The sequence below is a fragment of the Calonectris borealis genome, chromosome 14 (genome assembly GCF_964195595.1).
Source record: "Calonectris borealis chromosome 14, bCalBor7.hap1.2, whole genome shotgun sequence".
NCBI classification, from domain to species: Eukaryota; Metazoa; Chordata; class Aves; order Procellariiformes; family Procellariidae; genus Calonectris; species Calonectris borealis.
Window position 1 is genome coordinate 11,091,114 of NC_134325.1, and position 15,071 is coordinate 11,106,184.

General features: G+C 39.3%; 1 protein-coding gene across 5 annotated transcripts in view; it reads left to right on the top strand.

Moving 5' to 3' along the window:
* Positions 1-15,071, top strand: part of BMAL1 (basic helix-loop-helix ARNT like 1) — a 53,625-nt gene that overhangs the window by 14,775 nt on the left and 23,779 nt on the right. For 4 of the 5 annotated variants that reach the window (XM_075163200.1, XM_075163199.1, XM_075163203.1 and 1 more), the window contains exons 2-3: positions 11,699-11,822; positions 12,544-12,691. In XM_075163200.1, the coding sequence (XP_075019301.1) occupies positions 12,552-12,691 (140 nt within the window). In that variant the 5' untranslated portion in view covers positions 11,699-11,822; positions 12,544-12,551. Of the gene's footprint in view, positions 1-11,698; positions 11,823-12,543; positions 12,692-13,996; positions 14,064-15,071 lie in introns of those variants that run through there. The other variant, XM_075163204.1, reaches the window with a different exon arrangement.

Consider the following 15,071-nt stretch of genomic DNA (forward strand, 5'->3'; position numbering starts at 1 on the left):
TGTAACAGTCAAGATATCTGCATAGCATAAGGACCCTGTTAAGTGAATTGCTGGTGTTCCCTGATAGTTACTCTGCCTTTATTAAGGGCTGTCTTGATTTGGTAATGTGAGTCTTTGTTCTAAATACAACAACAATTTTAAAATGCTGTTTCAGTTGTAATGTAAAAGTATGCATTCAAACTTGACTGTTGATTTAAATTAGAAATCATAGATTTAAAACCTGCCTGGAAAAATGCAAGTGTGAGGCTTGCATCCAGATGTATCTCTGGCAGCTGAATGTCACAGGTTTGGAAATTTGGTGGTTCAACGTCAGCATTAATGTACAGACACACAAAAAAAGAAATGTTTCATCAGCCATTTTTGTAAAGGGCTTTCCTCTTGCTGTAGGCCTTTCTCAAGAAAATAAAGCTTACACTCCCACTAAAACAATGAATACAGAGTGGATAGGAATGCTCCTCTACTGTGCCTATATATTCATAACTTGTCATTCACAAAAGAACAAACTCCTGAGCAGGGGAAATGTCACAGTGCAGGTGTGGGTCAGTAGAAAGGTTTCAGTACACCTTGCCTTGCTCAAACCATGCAGGGATTTGCATGTTGGAAACAAATCCTGCTGGAGTGCTGTGAATGAGTGGAAAGTGCAGTTAAGGGCTATAACAGGGATATTTTGACCACTCCCTGCTGTTGAAAGGATCAGTTCTGCCCCTTCCCCTCTTCTGGCATGTCTCGCCCCCTTGCTTTGCGCTGGTTCAGGGTATCATCTGACCTGTCAGTAAGATGGTTGAGCTTGCTAACCTCCCAGAAGACTGTGCTTTCTGTCAAGTTGTTATTATTCAGCCTGATGAGCAGATTGATTCGACATGCTGTACAGACAGGCTCTGGGGACTGTATAAAGTCTGTACTGGAGTACTGGAAGGGAAATCTAGGGGAAGGGTGACAAGGAAGAGAAGAGAAAAGGGAGTGAAGCCACCCCTTTGATGGCACTAAGATGTTATATCTGCTGTTCTGTGGAATTTTGCTGTGAGGTTTTCAACAGTATCTTGTACTTATCCTGAGCTAGATAAATACATCTTCTTCCAAGCCATATAGCTGTTGTTGAGGTACTTACCACTCTGGACGTGAATGTAAAAGACAGGAAATATTCTGCATGGTTTCTCCCTAAATTATCACTTGATTTGCTCCACCAAATCTTACTTTGAATGCTGTGATTTACAAAGCCTCAGAAACAAAAATTTCCTAGATGCTGGCTTTAGTGAAGTGTGCACATTGAAGGGTATTTGGGGCTCACCTTGGAGATGTGTCACGTTGCACAGAAATTCCAGTTTATCCAAGTAAGAGAGAAGGAAGCATAAAAAGTAGCTAGTGCTGTGGCAGAAGCAGCCAAGAGTATGTCACTTACGCATTCAGTACATGGTATGATGACACATCTAACTTTACTTCTAATGTCCTGTTAAAGGAGTTCTTTTAATAGTCATTTTGGTTTTACAGTCACTTGAAACTGCTGAAAGTATGATGTGGGGCTGGAAGAAGCTGTCCTTCAGTCATGCTTGCCTTGTCCTGTGGCAGTACTAAGCACGACTGCACAACTGTTGGTTGGGCAGCTGAATGGGTAGTTTTCAGCTATAGCAATTCTGCTCATAATGCACTGCATCGATATTAGTGCTGGCCCTCGGGGAGTGTTGGGAACTTGCCCTACTTCTCAGTGTTCATTATTGCTGCGGTTCCTAACTGCTTTATGTGAATTTCTCTGAAGAGCGGAGTATTGGATAATGCCACTGTATGAGCTGTCATAACTCTGAATGCTGCCTTTCTCAGTGCTAGCAGCAGATCGCTCATTTAAAAATGAAGATTTCAGAAATGGGGAAGTTATTATTGCTGAAGCATTGAACAAGACTGAAAATGGCATGTGTATCTTTTTTTGATGTTTGTGTCTTTGCATGTTTTATGGAAAACATGCAAGTGCTAAGTTGTTGCAGTGTCTGTTTTCACTAGTTTGATTTGGATTTAACTGGCAAATAGTGTGACTTCAGGAAATGAAACTGCTGAGCTTATTTATGTTAGTGTTTTATTGTTGTTCCACATATATCAAAGGGACTCCAGGAGCAGAGAGACAAGTAGCTAAGGCTATTTGCAAGAGAGTGTGTGTGTGGGGGGGGGCTATTTTCTTAAAACTGGAAGTTTGTAAATAATTCTAAGTTGTAAATTTCTCCGTTTCCACACATAAACTTTGTTAACACATAGAGTAGCTATGCCATCATTGTATGTTCTTCTGCAGCTTTTTTTTAGCAGACTACTTACTCATATACTTAACAAAAAGCTGTGATGCTTTGCTATCCAAAAACCAGTGGTATAGTGGGAGAACAAAAATGAAGTTGGGCCTCTAATATAGTATTGAGATAGTCTGAAGGAAGAAATACTGGTGTTCGTATGGATGTGATGCATATGTGTTTGACGGCTGATTTTGCGTAAAGTTAAGTCAAAAAGAGCTTTTAAGAAACCAGTGGCGAAAAATGAACCTGTTAGGGATATGTGTGCTAGAGGAAACAATAGAGAGGCAGCTGAGTGGGGAATACCCCAGCTTGGCTCCAGGCAGGCTGAGAATATCTTCCTTTTCCCAAGGCTTACTTTAGGATTGAAGGGGAGATGACAGCCTGTCAGCTTTTCTTTGTCAGGCTGGCAGAGTGCTGAGAGGAGGGATGGCTTCTTCCACCCAGAGATGGAATTTAGCAGGACCAGAGGGAGTGTGCAAAAACTGGAAATTGAAGTGTAAGGTATAAATACAACCACTTGTGTCTACACTGCTTTTTGTGATATTTTTGCCCTGTTGTTTCTGTGCTTTGTTCCCTGAAGATAGAAACTCTTCAGTTGTAGTTTGTTTGGTAATAGATTTCTGAATGAAAGGTCTCACACATGCCAAATGCATTTGTTTGCTGTAGTAATAATGTGAATGGAAAACCGAATCAATTCTATGCAGTATGTCTAACAGTATTTGGACCAGGTGATTCAACCCAAAGGAAAATGCAGGAAACTAGGTTTGTCACTTTAGTAAATGCACTTCAGAGACTAAAAGAAGAGTGTAGAGGTTCAACCTATTAAACTGAAACTAACATCCCTGAATGCATAAACTTTAGAAGTCAAGTGAGGAAATATTACTTAGGTAGTATTAGTCATGCCAGAGCTTGAATGTATTGTCTAGTTTTGATGCCTACAATTCTCCAGTATGAGGAGGGGAGAAGAAAATGAAAACCTGACAAAAGCACAGAAAGATTTGGTGACTGGAAGCTGGAGTAACAAATGGAATACTGAAATAGTGCATTGCCAGTGAGAAGAGTGGATTGAGTTAAAGCTTGTTCTCCCTTGAAATCTTTAAATCAAGACATCCTATTGCAAGTTACATTAAAGCACAAGCAGGAGTTATAAGCTTGAGGAAGAAATCTAGAACGGGTTCCGTGGCATGCCAAATCACCAGTCGGACTGGATAAGTATTAGAGTGGGGTCTGACATACAGCTCCTACCTTTGAAGTAAATGAGGAAGTGTTTTGCTGGACTGGTATTTCATATGGAGATCTTTTAGAAGACACATTTCTTAGAACTTTGTGTGAGAGGATTTTTCCTTCTTGCCTTTAAAAGACAACTTTGGAGATGATGAACTACAGGAAGAATATTTGCCAAACTGTGAGGATGCAGGAGCCTCACTTAGCCACAGTAAGGAGAACTTAAACCTGCCCAGAGCATATCACGGTCATAATAACACTTGCAATGAACAGTTACGCTTTGGGACATTTATTCATAAGCAATAAATTAGGAGATGTATATTTAACTGCATGAAACTTATCTTGTCCAGTTTGGGTAATTGAAGGGTGAACGTATCCTTAAAACTTGTACCTAAAGTATCTGCGGTAAAGCATTGTATCCGCAATGAACCAGTGTTCATATTTAGGAGTCAGATGAAATCTTGAAACAGAAAGCTGTATCTTTTGGACTGCAAGTGCAAAAGGTAGGCATTCACAGTTGTGAGTTAAAGATGCACTGATCTGTAAATTCCCACTGTTTGTGTAAATATGAGGAGTGAGTTAAGTAGCTTACCTACTTGTCATCTTGTATGCTTCTCCTGCTCTGGAAATGTCAGCCCAGGTTGTGTACAGTCCTCTTAAGGAGAAATTTCTAGTTTTCTAAAAATTTTTGCTTTGAAGTTGACTCTGCAGTGCAGCACAAGATAAGACATCTTATTTTGTTGTCAGATCAGGAGCAATGTGTACAACTTGGGACACTTCACAGAACCACTGCCTCCTCAATTGAGAGGGTTTTTGTTGTTTTTTGTTGTGTGGTAGTTTTTTTTGTTTTTCAAGCATTCTGATCAAAGCACACTGGAAGTACATAAGCTACTAAAGAAGTCAACAATGATTAGGTTTTTACTTAAAGCATTATTAATGCTGGATAATTGATTTACCCACATGGTGGGATGGATTGCCGTCTGTCTTTCAGCCTCCACAAAATCCCTTGCATGGCTTGGGGTTGATGAACAACTTTGTGAAACACATTGGAGGCTGGACCTGGCTTGGAAACTCAGTTTGAGAACTTCAACTAAGTTTATATTTCAGTAATTGAGGAGTAGATTTTTTTTTTTAAACACTTTAACTGTGTATGGGTCTGTCATTACTAACAGAATAATGAATTTTGGTATTAAATGAGTAGAATTAGATATCTGGCCCAAAGGACTTAAAGTTTCTGTTGTCTATTAATTTTAAGTTCTCCTCCCCCCTCCAATGTTGAAAATATGATACTTTGTTCCTTCCCACACATGCAGAAAGTCTTCTGAAGGATTGGAATAAATGAATATTAAATACTACAGCTTAACATAGATTTTGTGAACTTGCTTTACCAGCATTTAACATTTGTGGACCCTATTTTTAAACGTAAAATATAATTATTTTGTTCTGTAACTTACACTACAGAAATTCTGGGGTGCTGTGCTGAACAAAATGTATGTAGCATTGATGTAGCATTGTCTTAAAGTAAGTTGGTTTGGTTGTTTTGATTTTTTTAAAAAAAAATTATTAAAACACTTATGATATTGAGCTCAGTCCTTTTCCTACAAGCAGCTGTTCTCAGAATAATTGATTTTTGTTCCATTTCGGTTGTGTTCATTTCCAGTGAAATTGAACTGGATGTTTTTGATTAGCAGGACCTGTTGAAATAAGGCATCCAAAGGCATGAAGGAGTGTGCCAATTGAGAATGGATCTTGCATTGATAATTATACCTGGGTGTAATTCTTAGTGTAATTTTTCTTACTCCTTGTATGAGATCGGCTGTAACCTTACAGATTTTGTATGACAGCTATACTTTTTTGTAAAAGCCTCCTTAAAATATCCATCTTCTTGACATTTGAGATGAAGTCTGAAAATACGTTCCCAGAATACCTGTGGGGATCTCGGTGTGTCTGTAAAATGTCATAAGAGACGCAGCAAAATGTTTGCACGGCTCTGAGGCAGAATTCACTGGTTCCTGCTCTAAGTAGAGACATCTGAACTGGTTACTCTCATTCTGGCCACTATGGCTGAGCTTAGGAATTACTTCAGCACTGATGTAGTTATACTCAGTATCTAGTGGTGTGGGGACCAGTACTTGTTGCTTCCAGAAGCCTGTAGAGAGGCTATAGTTTGCTTCATGTGTAGGTAACAGCCATGCTTGGTAGTTGTGCTGCAGAAATCCCTTGAAACCTGCTCTTCCAAGAAAGGCGTGTCCACTTTGTTTTCCCTGTGGAAGCAGTTTCTGGAAACCTAAGGAAAACATATATTGGAGGATTGATTACTGAAGCAGGCTAAGTTCTTTTGGTAACAGCAGCATCTTAGTGCTGATTTCCAGGAGTGTGCATCACCACCTTTTCACAACGGCTTGATTAGTTCCTTTGTGATGTTTGCCCTTTAGATGGCTGCCCAAAATGAAATATCTGAACGGGCCAACATAAGGTTACTTCAAAGAATAAGTGCTCAAAGAGTCTAATCTTGGCTGACGAGAAGCTTATACTAGATCAAGCTTTCAATAATGATTGCAAACTAGCAAGCTTTGTTGAAACACTCTTTCAGCTGGGATTCACTGAATAGGTAGAGAGGCAAATGGTCTTGAGACGTGAGAGGAAATGAAATCCGCTCTGTCTGAGCGTCAACTGGTTAGTCAGGTTGCTGCTTCTGATGATGATACAACCTGCAGACCCAGTGGCTGTTCTGTAGAATTGTATGCGAGACTTCTAGCTATCTCACTAGAGGTATGTACCAGTCCCCTACTAGGGAGGGAAATACTTCATCCATAGCACAGACAGACCTCTTTCAGTCTAAACAGGTTTGATTCCTGGACTTGGCATGGATTGGCTTTGGTTTTGTTCCAGTTTTCATTTTCTGCTGTGAAGGTGGTCCGTATCTCCATCTGTAAGGCCTTCCCATGGGACTGCACCATCCTTGAAGCAAACGTTTATCTGCTTCACTGAGAGAAGAACATGAGCTAGGATTTTTTGGGGTTGTTAAATCTGTTTAGTTCTTTTTTGAGAATCAGCCTCTTTTCCTTTCTTTCCATGCTGTCTGAAGCTTCATACCCACAGATAACACAAAACAGGGAGGAGTGACTGATACACCACATGGGTATGCTATCAATCAGAGGGATCTCGACAAGCCGGAGAAAAGGGTCGACAAGAATCTTACAAAGTTCAACAAAGGGAAATGCCAAGTCCTGCATCTGGAGAGGAAAAAACCCCATGCCCCAGTACAGATTAGGGGCTGACCATCTGGAAAACAGCTCGCGGGTCCATGAGCCAGCAATGGTGCCCTTGCAGCAAAGGAGGCCAACAGCCTCCTGGACTGCGTTAGAAGTAATGTTGCCAGCAGGCTGAGGGAAGTGATCCTTTCCATTTACTGGGTGCTGGTGAGACACATCTGTGTCCCTGGGTCTAGTTCTGAGCTTGCCAGTGCAAGAGAAAGTTATTTTAGTTACCACTTATTCTGGGTTTTGGAGCAAGAGAGATGTCCTTTGTTAAAATAGCTGGAAGTAAAAGTTTTAAGTACTTCCCCTTTTAAGCAAGGAGAGATGGGATCTGATGCCCGTCTTGAACTGGAAGTCTAAGTGCTCTATGAACAAGGCAAAATTAAGAATATTGTCCTGTGGCTCCATTACCACTATGACAGGAAAGCTCCTGTGGGGTGATGCCATGATATGACTTACTCTCTCTTTTCTCAGAGACACTAGTGATGAACAGACCTGTTTTCGGTAGGGGAGTGCATGTGGACGGTATATTGATCTATTGAGAAACTGCCTTTACGTTAACTTCCTAGAGCTGAAAGGTGTTCTTTGTGCCTGCGGAGTTTTTCTTCTGTTTGTTGGAGACTTTTTTTCCCCTAAGTCAAAATGATTCACCTTGTAGCTTTGTGGCTGGCTTAAATTCATGGGATGCTTCCCTCCAGCCTGTTACTTTTTCCTTAGGAAAGCTGGGGAGCAGCTGTTTGAACAATAAGTCAACTGACCAGCTAAAGGCTGTGCCTCTGCCTTCCACTTGTGCTCTGTTGTGAGGGGCTGGGTAGCAGCAGCTGCTAACGCAAGAGGTGGAGGAGGCTGTTGGATCACCGCTGCTCTGTGTGCGTGGTTAAGGACGGGGTCAAAACATGAACTACCGATGTCGCTAAGAGCTTGGGTCGGGAAGAGTTCCAAAACTCAGATGTGGATTGTAGGCTGCTGGGGTTGACAACCACGCTGATGAGCGAGTGGTAAAAGGATGACCTCAACAAGCAAACCAGGGTAAAATTACTTCTTTGCTCCAGAGGGTGCGGTGAGATGCATCTGCATGTGAGAGGAAGCCACAGGGCTTTTTATCTTCTAGGAGTAGAGAGTGTTCTTGCAAATAATATTAGGGAGTTCAGGAACACAAATGTGCCATTAAAACAAAACAATATCAAAATATTGGGCAAATATGAAGTATTCTGACAGCTGCTCCTTAAATACTGAAGGAAAAGGAAATTACCACTGCTTTACTTCAAAGGTCTTCTTTTGATTAATACAGAGTATTTCATAATAAAGATTCTGATGTAGGAACTGCTTGTTACTTGCAGCAGCCATGCCCGTGTGTGCCTGTATGCATCCTGAAATCATCACAGGGACGCTTGCAGCCCTTGTGCTGCTGAGCAGAAATCTCCCACCATTACTGAATGTGTGCGCATCTGGAGTATACATACATCTGCAACACCTCTGGAAGAAACACTGATAGTGAAGATAAATAATCCTATTCTTCTGTTTCTTCCTAGTTAGTACTGTGACAGTTAGCTTCTGAGATGAAATGCTGCTGTGAAGGAAGTAGATGATTTCCTTTCGGTAGCTGTTTTTGGTTCAGTTGTTACGCATAGGGACAATGAGTATCTTTTCAATTACTTCTTAAGGAAACCACACCACGGTTTTCCTCTGTCATTGCGAAATAGTGCTTTTACGATATGAGACACTTCGGATTCATAATGTTATGAATTGCGTTTCTTTTAGGATAAATATCTACGTACATTGGAGATAGTTGACTCTTGCCTAGGGGTAACTGAAACTGGTGGTGCTTGTGTAAAGAGGTCTTGACTCCCGGATGGGTGCTTGGCAGATGCAGTTGACCTACTTTAGCTCTGACCTTGATTTGCTCAGAGGTGTTTATGTACTCGTGATCAGCTTTGCTGCATGATTAAGCTAGTCACGTGTCATCTAACTTTTTTTTTAAGGCATAAACAGCAAGATTTGTTTTTACTGTCTCATTAGCCTTGTTACAGGGGGTTGAGAAAGATTGAATGCAAGGGAGGGGAATCCTGAAGGAAGTAGTCCCAAACAGGCTGTGGAGAGACACTGTCATGCGATACAGTGACAAAAATATCATTTGATTCTTAACTACAGGAGAATTTAATCAGGAAGTGGACTACATGGCATTTTTTCAAGTAGGTCCTTGGAGTACTTTGGCAACAGTCTGGGCATCGTAAATGGAAGATTTGAACTTTACTTTTAGATATGGGAGGCTTTTGTGTTCCTTCTCATAGAGGATTTTTTTGAGCCATTGAACAACTAGCAGCTGGAGGCTGAAAACACAGTAAAATATTCAATTTTTCAGAATTTTAAGAAAGCCTTGCAACAAAACATTTCTCTGAACTGTTCACTATTTATTATAGTGGGGCATGCTGATTTTTGCTCTGATCATTGGGTTGACATTTTCTTAACTTTAAACCTCATTTCAAGAGACATGCATGTTTCTTAACTCCTATAATGCTAAAATATAGGACTGTGGTTGTTAGAACTGGGATGAGCATTTGGGACATGGTAGAGAAAGGGCTGACTTGAAAAGAAATTGAGAATTCTGTTTTTTCTGTAATTTTGTTCTGCTTAAATGGTCAAGACACTTAAAATAGCTGCTTTGAAACTATGAAATACAGACACTTGGTTATAATTTAAAGTAACAGCACAGTTGAATGGATACTTGATTTCAAGAATTTTTCTATAAAACTGCTTTGAAATTCTTGTTTTGAAATGAACAACAAAGCAATTTTTTTTTCTTTGCATTAAAGCACACCAGTGACTTGTGCAGTGTTCTGATTATTAAGCTAAAATGCTGAATGTTGCAGGTATTCTTAAAGGGGAAAGACTGTGTTAAACTTACAAACCCTTTTTTTTCCCTTTTTTCTTTTTTAATTCCAGCTCATCCCAGCCTTCTGTCTGGGATCCTCGTAAGTGGTCCATGAAATTATATTAAGCAGTAAAATGTAAAATGTGAGTTCAACAAGTATGCTCACATATAGAGGTGTTCAGGAACTTTTGAAAGTTAATTGTGGGTGGTTGGGCCAGAAATTTTAGAAACTACTTGTTTCTAGTACATGCATTGTACAGTGCTTGGGTTTTATATTAGGTTCCAAGACTGAATCATGGTTGCACAGTAATTGGACAGTGTAAAAAGTGGCATCGTAGGGAGTTTGGTGTGACAGTACTTCTATCACTGGATTCGTAGGGCTTGGCCACAGGCCACACTAAGTTTAGCTATAACTAACTTCTGCACGTCAGCTGAGGCTGAAGATGTTTTTGCATCTGCACCAAGCACAGAGAAATGGCAGTGGCTGTGGTTTAACTGGTGGCTGGTAGATTAAGCTGCAGTAATCTCATAAACCACAGTAACATAATCGAATCTATAGTTGTTGGACTACTTTGGGTAAGAGAGACAAACCAGACAACTAGGAAAATGCTGATCTAGGAAGAAAGTAAGGCCTGATCTACAAGTAACTGTATTAGTGTGAATGAAAGCCTTGTAAAATAAACTGTGGTTATGGATTCAATGGCAATTTATAATTTGACTTAAATTTGTACTGATTTAGCTTTTGTCAGTGACCTTCTGGTGTCAGTTGACTTCTTAACTTGCCTGTACCAGTATGTCTACACATTTGCAAATACCTGACTCCTTTTTCATTTTTGAGAAAGGACCACAGAGAAGTTGTTGGATGAGATGGACGATGAGCCCTCAGCAGCAGTTTGGAAGCTCTGCTTCTAGAACAACAATGATCCTCTGTTCACAAGTTGGTGGTACTAAGACAATGACTTGCATGACCTTAGATTTAAGAGCTGTGATCCTGACTGTTATTACCATAACAGGACCAGCGATTCAGATAATTTAAACTTTTGAAATAATTTCTGAATTTGCTATTCTGGCAGAGCTGAAGAAAATGATACATTGACTTTGGTTTTGTGAGGTTTCTATTGGTTTATAACTCTTAACATGTCTATATATGTGATTCAGTAGAATCAGTTATAATGTGGTCATGTTGACAGAATACTGGTTGTTTGACTTGCAAACTTCTGCGAGTGTCATGGGAGCTTGCTGACCCGTGTAACTGGGAAGTTCTGCTGTCATCGCAGGCTGCAAAGGCAGTCACAATGTTCACAGATGCATTTACCAGAAAAGTGTACCCAAAAGACTTTAAAAGTTTTTTGCAAGAGGCAGAGTTAGAATAGTTTTTAAGTCTTCCATGGTAAGTTTGGCTGAAAAACTTGTTTTGTGACAGAAATCTGGAAGGGAAGGACATCCACCTGCAGACTAACCTAAGTTAACAGTAACTAAGTTAACAGTATAGTTGGGAGACACAGTTGAGGACTTGAGTTATAATATGGGGTGTGAATTTTATTTAAAACTTGAAGCCTGCAGAATAGAACAATGTTTAACCCCCTTTCATTTGAAAATGCCAACTGCTGGTACAAGGGAAAATAAAATAGTAAGCCAAGCCCAAACTATTTTACTGCTATGGCCACCTTAAAAGCAAGGCAGGCAGGAGTGAAGGGATAAGTCTGCCTTTTGCACTGTAACAGCAGTTTGACTCGTTCTAGTAGTATCTGACAACAAATGTGTCCAGATCTGATCATTGTTTGTGAGCGGAGGGGTTTTATGCAAAGACCAAAGAATGATAAGCAGGGCCCAAAAGGAAGTGATGCTGAAGAGATTCCTTCTGTTCCAAAGCTTGGTGCACTGGAGATGCATATCCCAACATCTAACCCTTTTGATGGAGGATAAAGCTTCTACACTTTATAAGGAAATTAAAATTCAATCCTTGAGTAGAAAACATTTATTTGCTGTTGTAAACTGTGTCTAAAACAATTTTTCTAAACAAACTTGTTTTGAAAGTGTTTTTTAAGCTTGCTGGTTTTCTTCCCATTCAGGTTTTTGAAAGTACTTGACTAATAGAATATGAGGCATGGAAGAGTTTTAAGGTGTTCAACTGCTTCAGGCTGAGCATCATCATCTTTCCCCAGGTTGATCTAGGCTTCCAAGACAGGCTTTCAGGTAAAAACTGTTCTGTTTCATAGTTGATGCCATTTAGTAATAAATAAGCTTTTCACAGGGTTTCTTCCAACAATATTATTATTTGCAGTCTAGAAAGTTAAAATGTGTACGTTTTTGATGAAAAAGCTAATTAGATTTGTATGTACCTTTAGTCGTCTTAGACCATCATTGGTTATTGGTTTTTTATTTGTGGGGTCTGCTGTGGCGGAGGTGTTTATTTAACCTGATTTTCTATGGAAATCTTCTGAATTCCGTTCCATGAAATTCAGTGGAATTAGAACTCTCAAAGCTTATGAACTTTGATAATATGATCTTCAAATGGAGAGACACACTAAAACTAGTGTTGCTAGTCAGCAAAAGACAGACAGAACTTATCCTTTATTTATGTTAGGTAGAAGCAGTTGGCTGGCCAGTTAACGTGAGAGTAAACCTGGTTTAGTTAAAGATCACTCTGACAATTCTTCAAAAACAATTGGGTTCAGTAATGTGTTTTGAGAATGGTTGTGGTTTGTGTGCAATATTCAATACACCAGTAGTTGGAAAAGGACAAATTGCCTATTATCTGTTTTACGGCAAAAGGAAGTAATAGAATTGTGATTTTTGCAGTTTTTATGAATACTAAGTTTGAGATTTGTTTTTTTGGTTAAAAATATGTAAGTTTCTGCTTCTATTAATGCAATGGTTTTTGATGTGGTTTTCTTTTTTTTTTTTTAAATGTTAGACAATCCAATGGCAGACCAAAGGATGGACATATCTTCTACAATTAGTGACTTTATGTCACCAGACCCTGCTGACTTGATCTCCAGTTCCCTTAGCACTTCAGGAATGGATTGTAATAGGAAAAGAAAGGGAAGCTCTGCTGATTATCAGTAAGTTGGATTTCTCTTGATTTAACACTGCTCAAAAGAGGTTGTAACACAGCAATACAGTGGGGGAGACAATAGAAATATTTATAGCAGTTTTTAAATAACCTTTCCTTGACAACCTGTTGTAAAGGTTTTTAATAAAGAAAAAAGCTACTATGCACTAAAAGGAAAGTTCATTATTTAATAATAAAAACAAAGCCTTCATCTCAGTGCAGCTAGAATTGAGGGCTATCAAATGTGGTAAGGCTGAAAAAAGAAACCTTTGGCTGATGAGGGGGAAAAAATTAATACTGATGAAATGTACAGTGTGAAGGTTGATTAATTGACCATTTACATAGGAAATAGAATGTCTGACTAGCGGGAGGGAAGATAATAAATTCATTAAAAAGCAGAAACAAAACTGGGAATAGTTCCTTTTCTTCACCTATTTTTTGCCCTTTTAGTCACTTCCTATCAGCGTGCTGCCAACCTTTGCCTGATGAAGCTATTTTGCTCTCCCAGTTGAATATGAATCTGAGTAGTCTCTGGTTTGAGGCAATAGATCTGCCTTTCATTTAATCAACTGATTTAATCTTTTGTTGGTCCTTGACTGGAGGCTATTAATGCCTGACAAAATAAAAACTTGGTTTCTTCTGAATCAGTGGTAGAATGTGGTTTTGTTTCAAGAAAGCGGCTGCTTTTTAAGGGAAGCTTGCTCGTAACAGTGCTCAGAAGCACTGTCCAAGCCATAGCTTCTCTCTTGGGGCAGGTGTTTGAAATAGAAAGGAATCACACCAACTCTGCTTTAGAATAGTGAAGGTCGTGGTAAAGTTTGTCAGATTTCCAAATGTATAATGTCTTCTGCACTAGGTACACCAAGACCAACCTACTTAACTCTAAGTCACTGTGCAAACCTCATCTGTATTGTAAATTTACAAAGTCTAGTTGCAGGGTAACTTGTGAATGGGTCCCATCCATTATTAATACAGCTACGTAGTCCGTTTTTATGTAACTTAGCACAAATTTTATCATTGCGGGCCTTTGGATTGTTGGCAGTTCTTTTTACAAGGAGGGGTAGAATTTTTAATCTATGCTGAGCATGACAATTAAGAATTGGGTTCCCTGTGCATAGGACTTCTTTTTAGGAGAACTTATGTGCAAAACATTAAGTACTGTTTAAAGACCACAAACATAGGGCGTACGTATCTTCTCTAATACGCATTTAGTCTTCATGAAAAGTACATGACTCCCTCTAGTTGAATTGACTACTACAAAATTCAGTGAACAGCCTCAATCTTACCAACTTCCTCTTCTCTAGAAAGGATTTTCTCCATCTTTATTCTTCTGGGTAGGAAGCATTGCTCAAGTCCTCTTTTCCAAAAGACAGCTTGTTCTTGTAAGTTATAATTCTGCCCTTTAGGTTGTGTGTGCATTTTATTAAATATGTGAAAACACTGTTTCCTTGAATCCTAAGTAAAATAAGTTTACAACAGCTGTCATCATACCACAGTTCATGTTGTGTTGCAAAGGAAATGGTGGCTAGTAGATATTCCTATTTTAAAATAGAACTTAAGGTAGACTTCCTTGATCTCTCCTTCTATATGTATGTATCAGTAAATGTTCAGAAATGTTACTGTTCAGCTTTTGCTGCCTGTTAACAATTTATTTGTTACATAAATTGTCTGAATGTTCAGTTTTATGCTTCATTTACCAGTGAAGTCAGGGAATAAGGAAGGCAGCACCTGACTGTTTCAGTGTGGTTCACCTCTCAAGTACAAGCAAGCATATTGATCAGCTGCGCTTTCAGCTCTCCACACCAGCTTCTTTTCAATTCTTTCTCCTGCCACTCCTCCAGGAAAATTCCTGTCTAACCTATTGTTGTCACTTCAGCAAAGGTTGTCTGTTCTCCGCTACGGTCTGTTTTAGTCAAGTGCTGGAATCCAAGACTTGATGCACAGATCTGTAAACAATTTCTTTTCTTGGGAAAAGTGTTTCAGTTGAAATAATACATGATAAGAAAACAAAATGTCTTGAAGCATTTGTAACTTACCTTGTTACCTCTTTTAGATTTTGCTTTCTGGGTTTTTCTAAGGCTAAAATGAATTTTGTCCCAACAAGCATCCTGTAGCTAAAGGTGGCATCACAAGTGGAAAACTGATGCCTTGTTTCTAAGTCCTGTCCTAGACCTGCACGCTATTTCTTTGTGAGCATCAGAAGTGGTTTGAGCCATTGACTAAGACAGTAACTCAAGTGTGCAGATTGAGAGATGAAGACAACCTTTGGCATTATTCAAACTTCTTTAAAAACTGATCACAAAGATAATTGATTTAAAAGTGCAATGAATAACATATGAAAGACTACCATGTTTATTTTTAAGAAGGCTAATGCCCAACAGGAATAACTA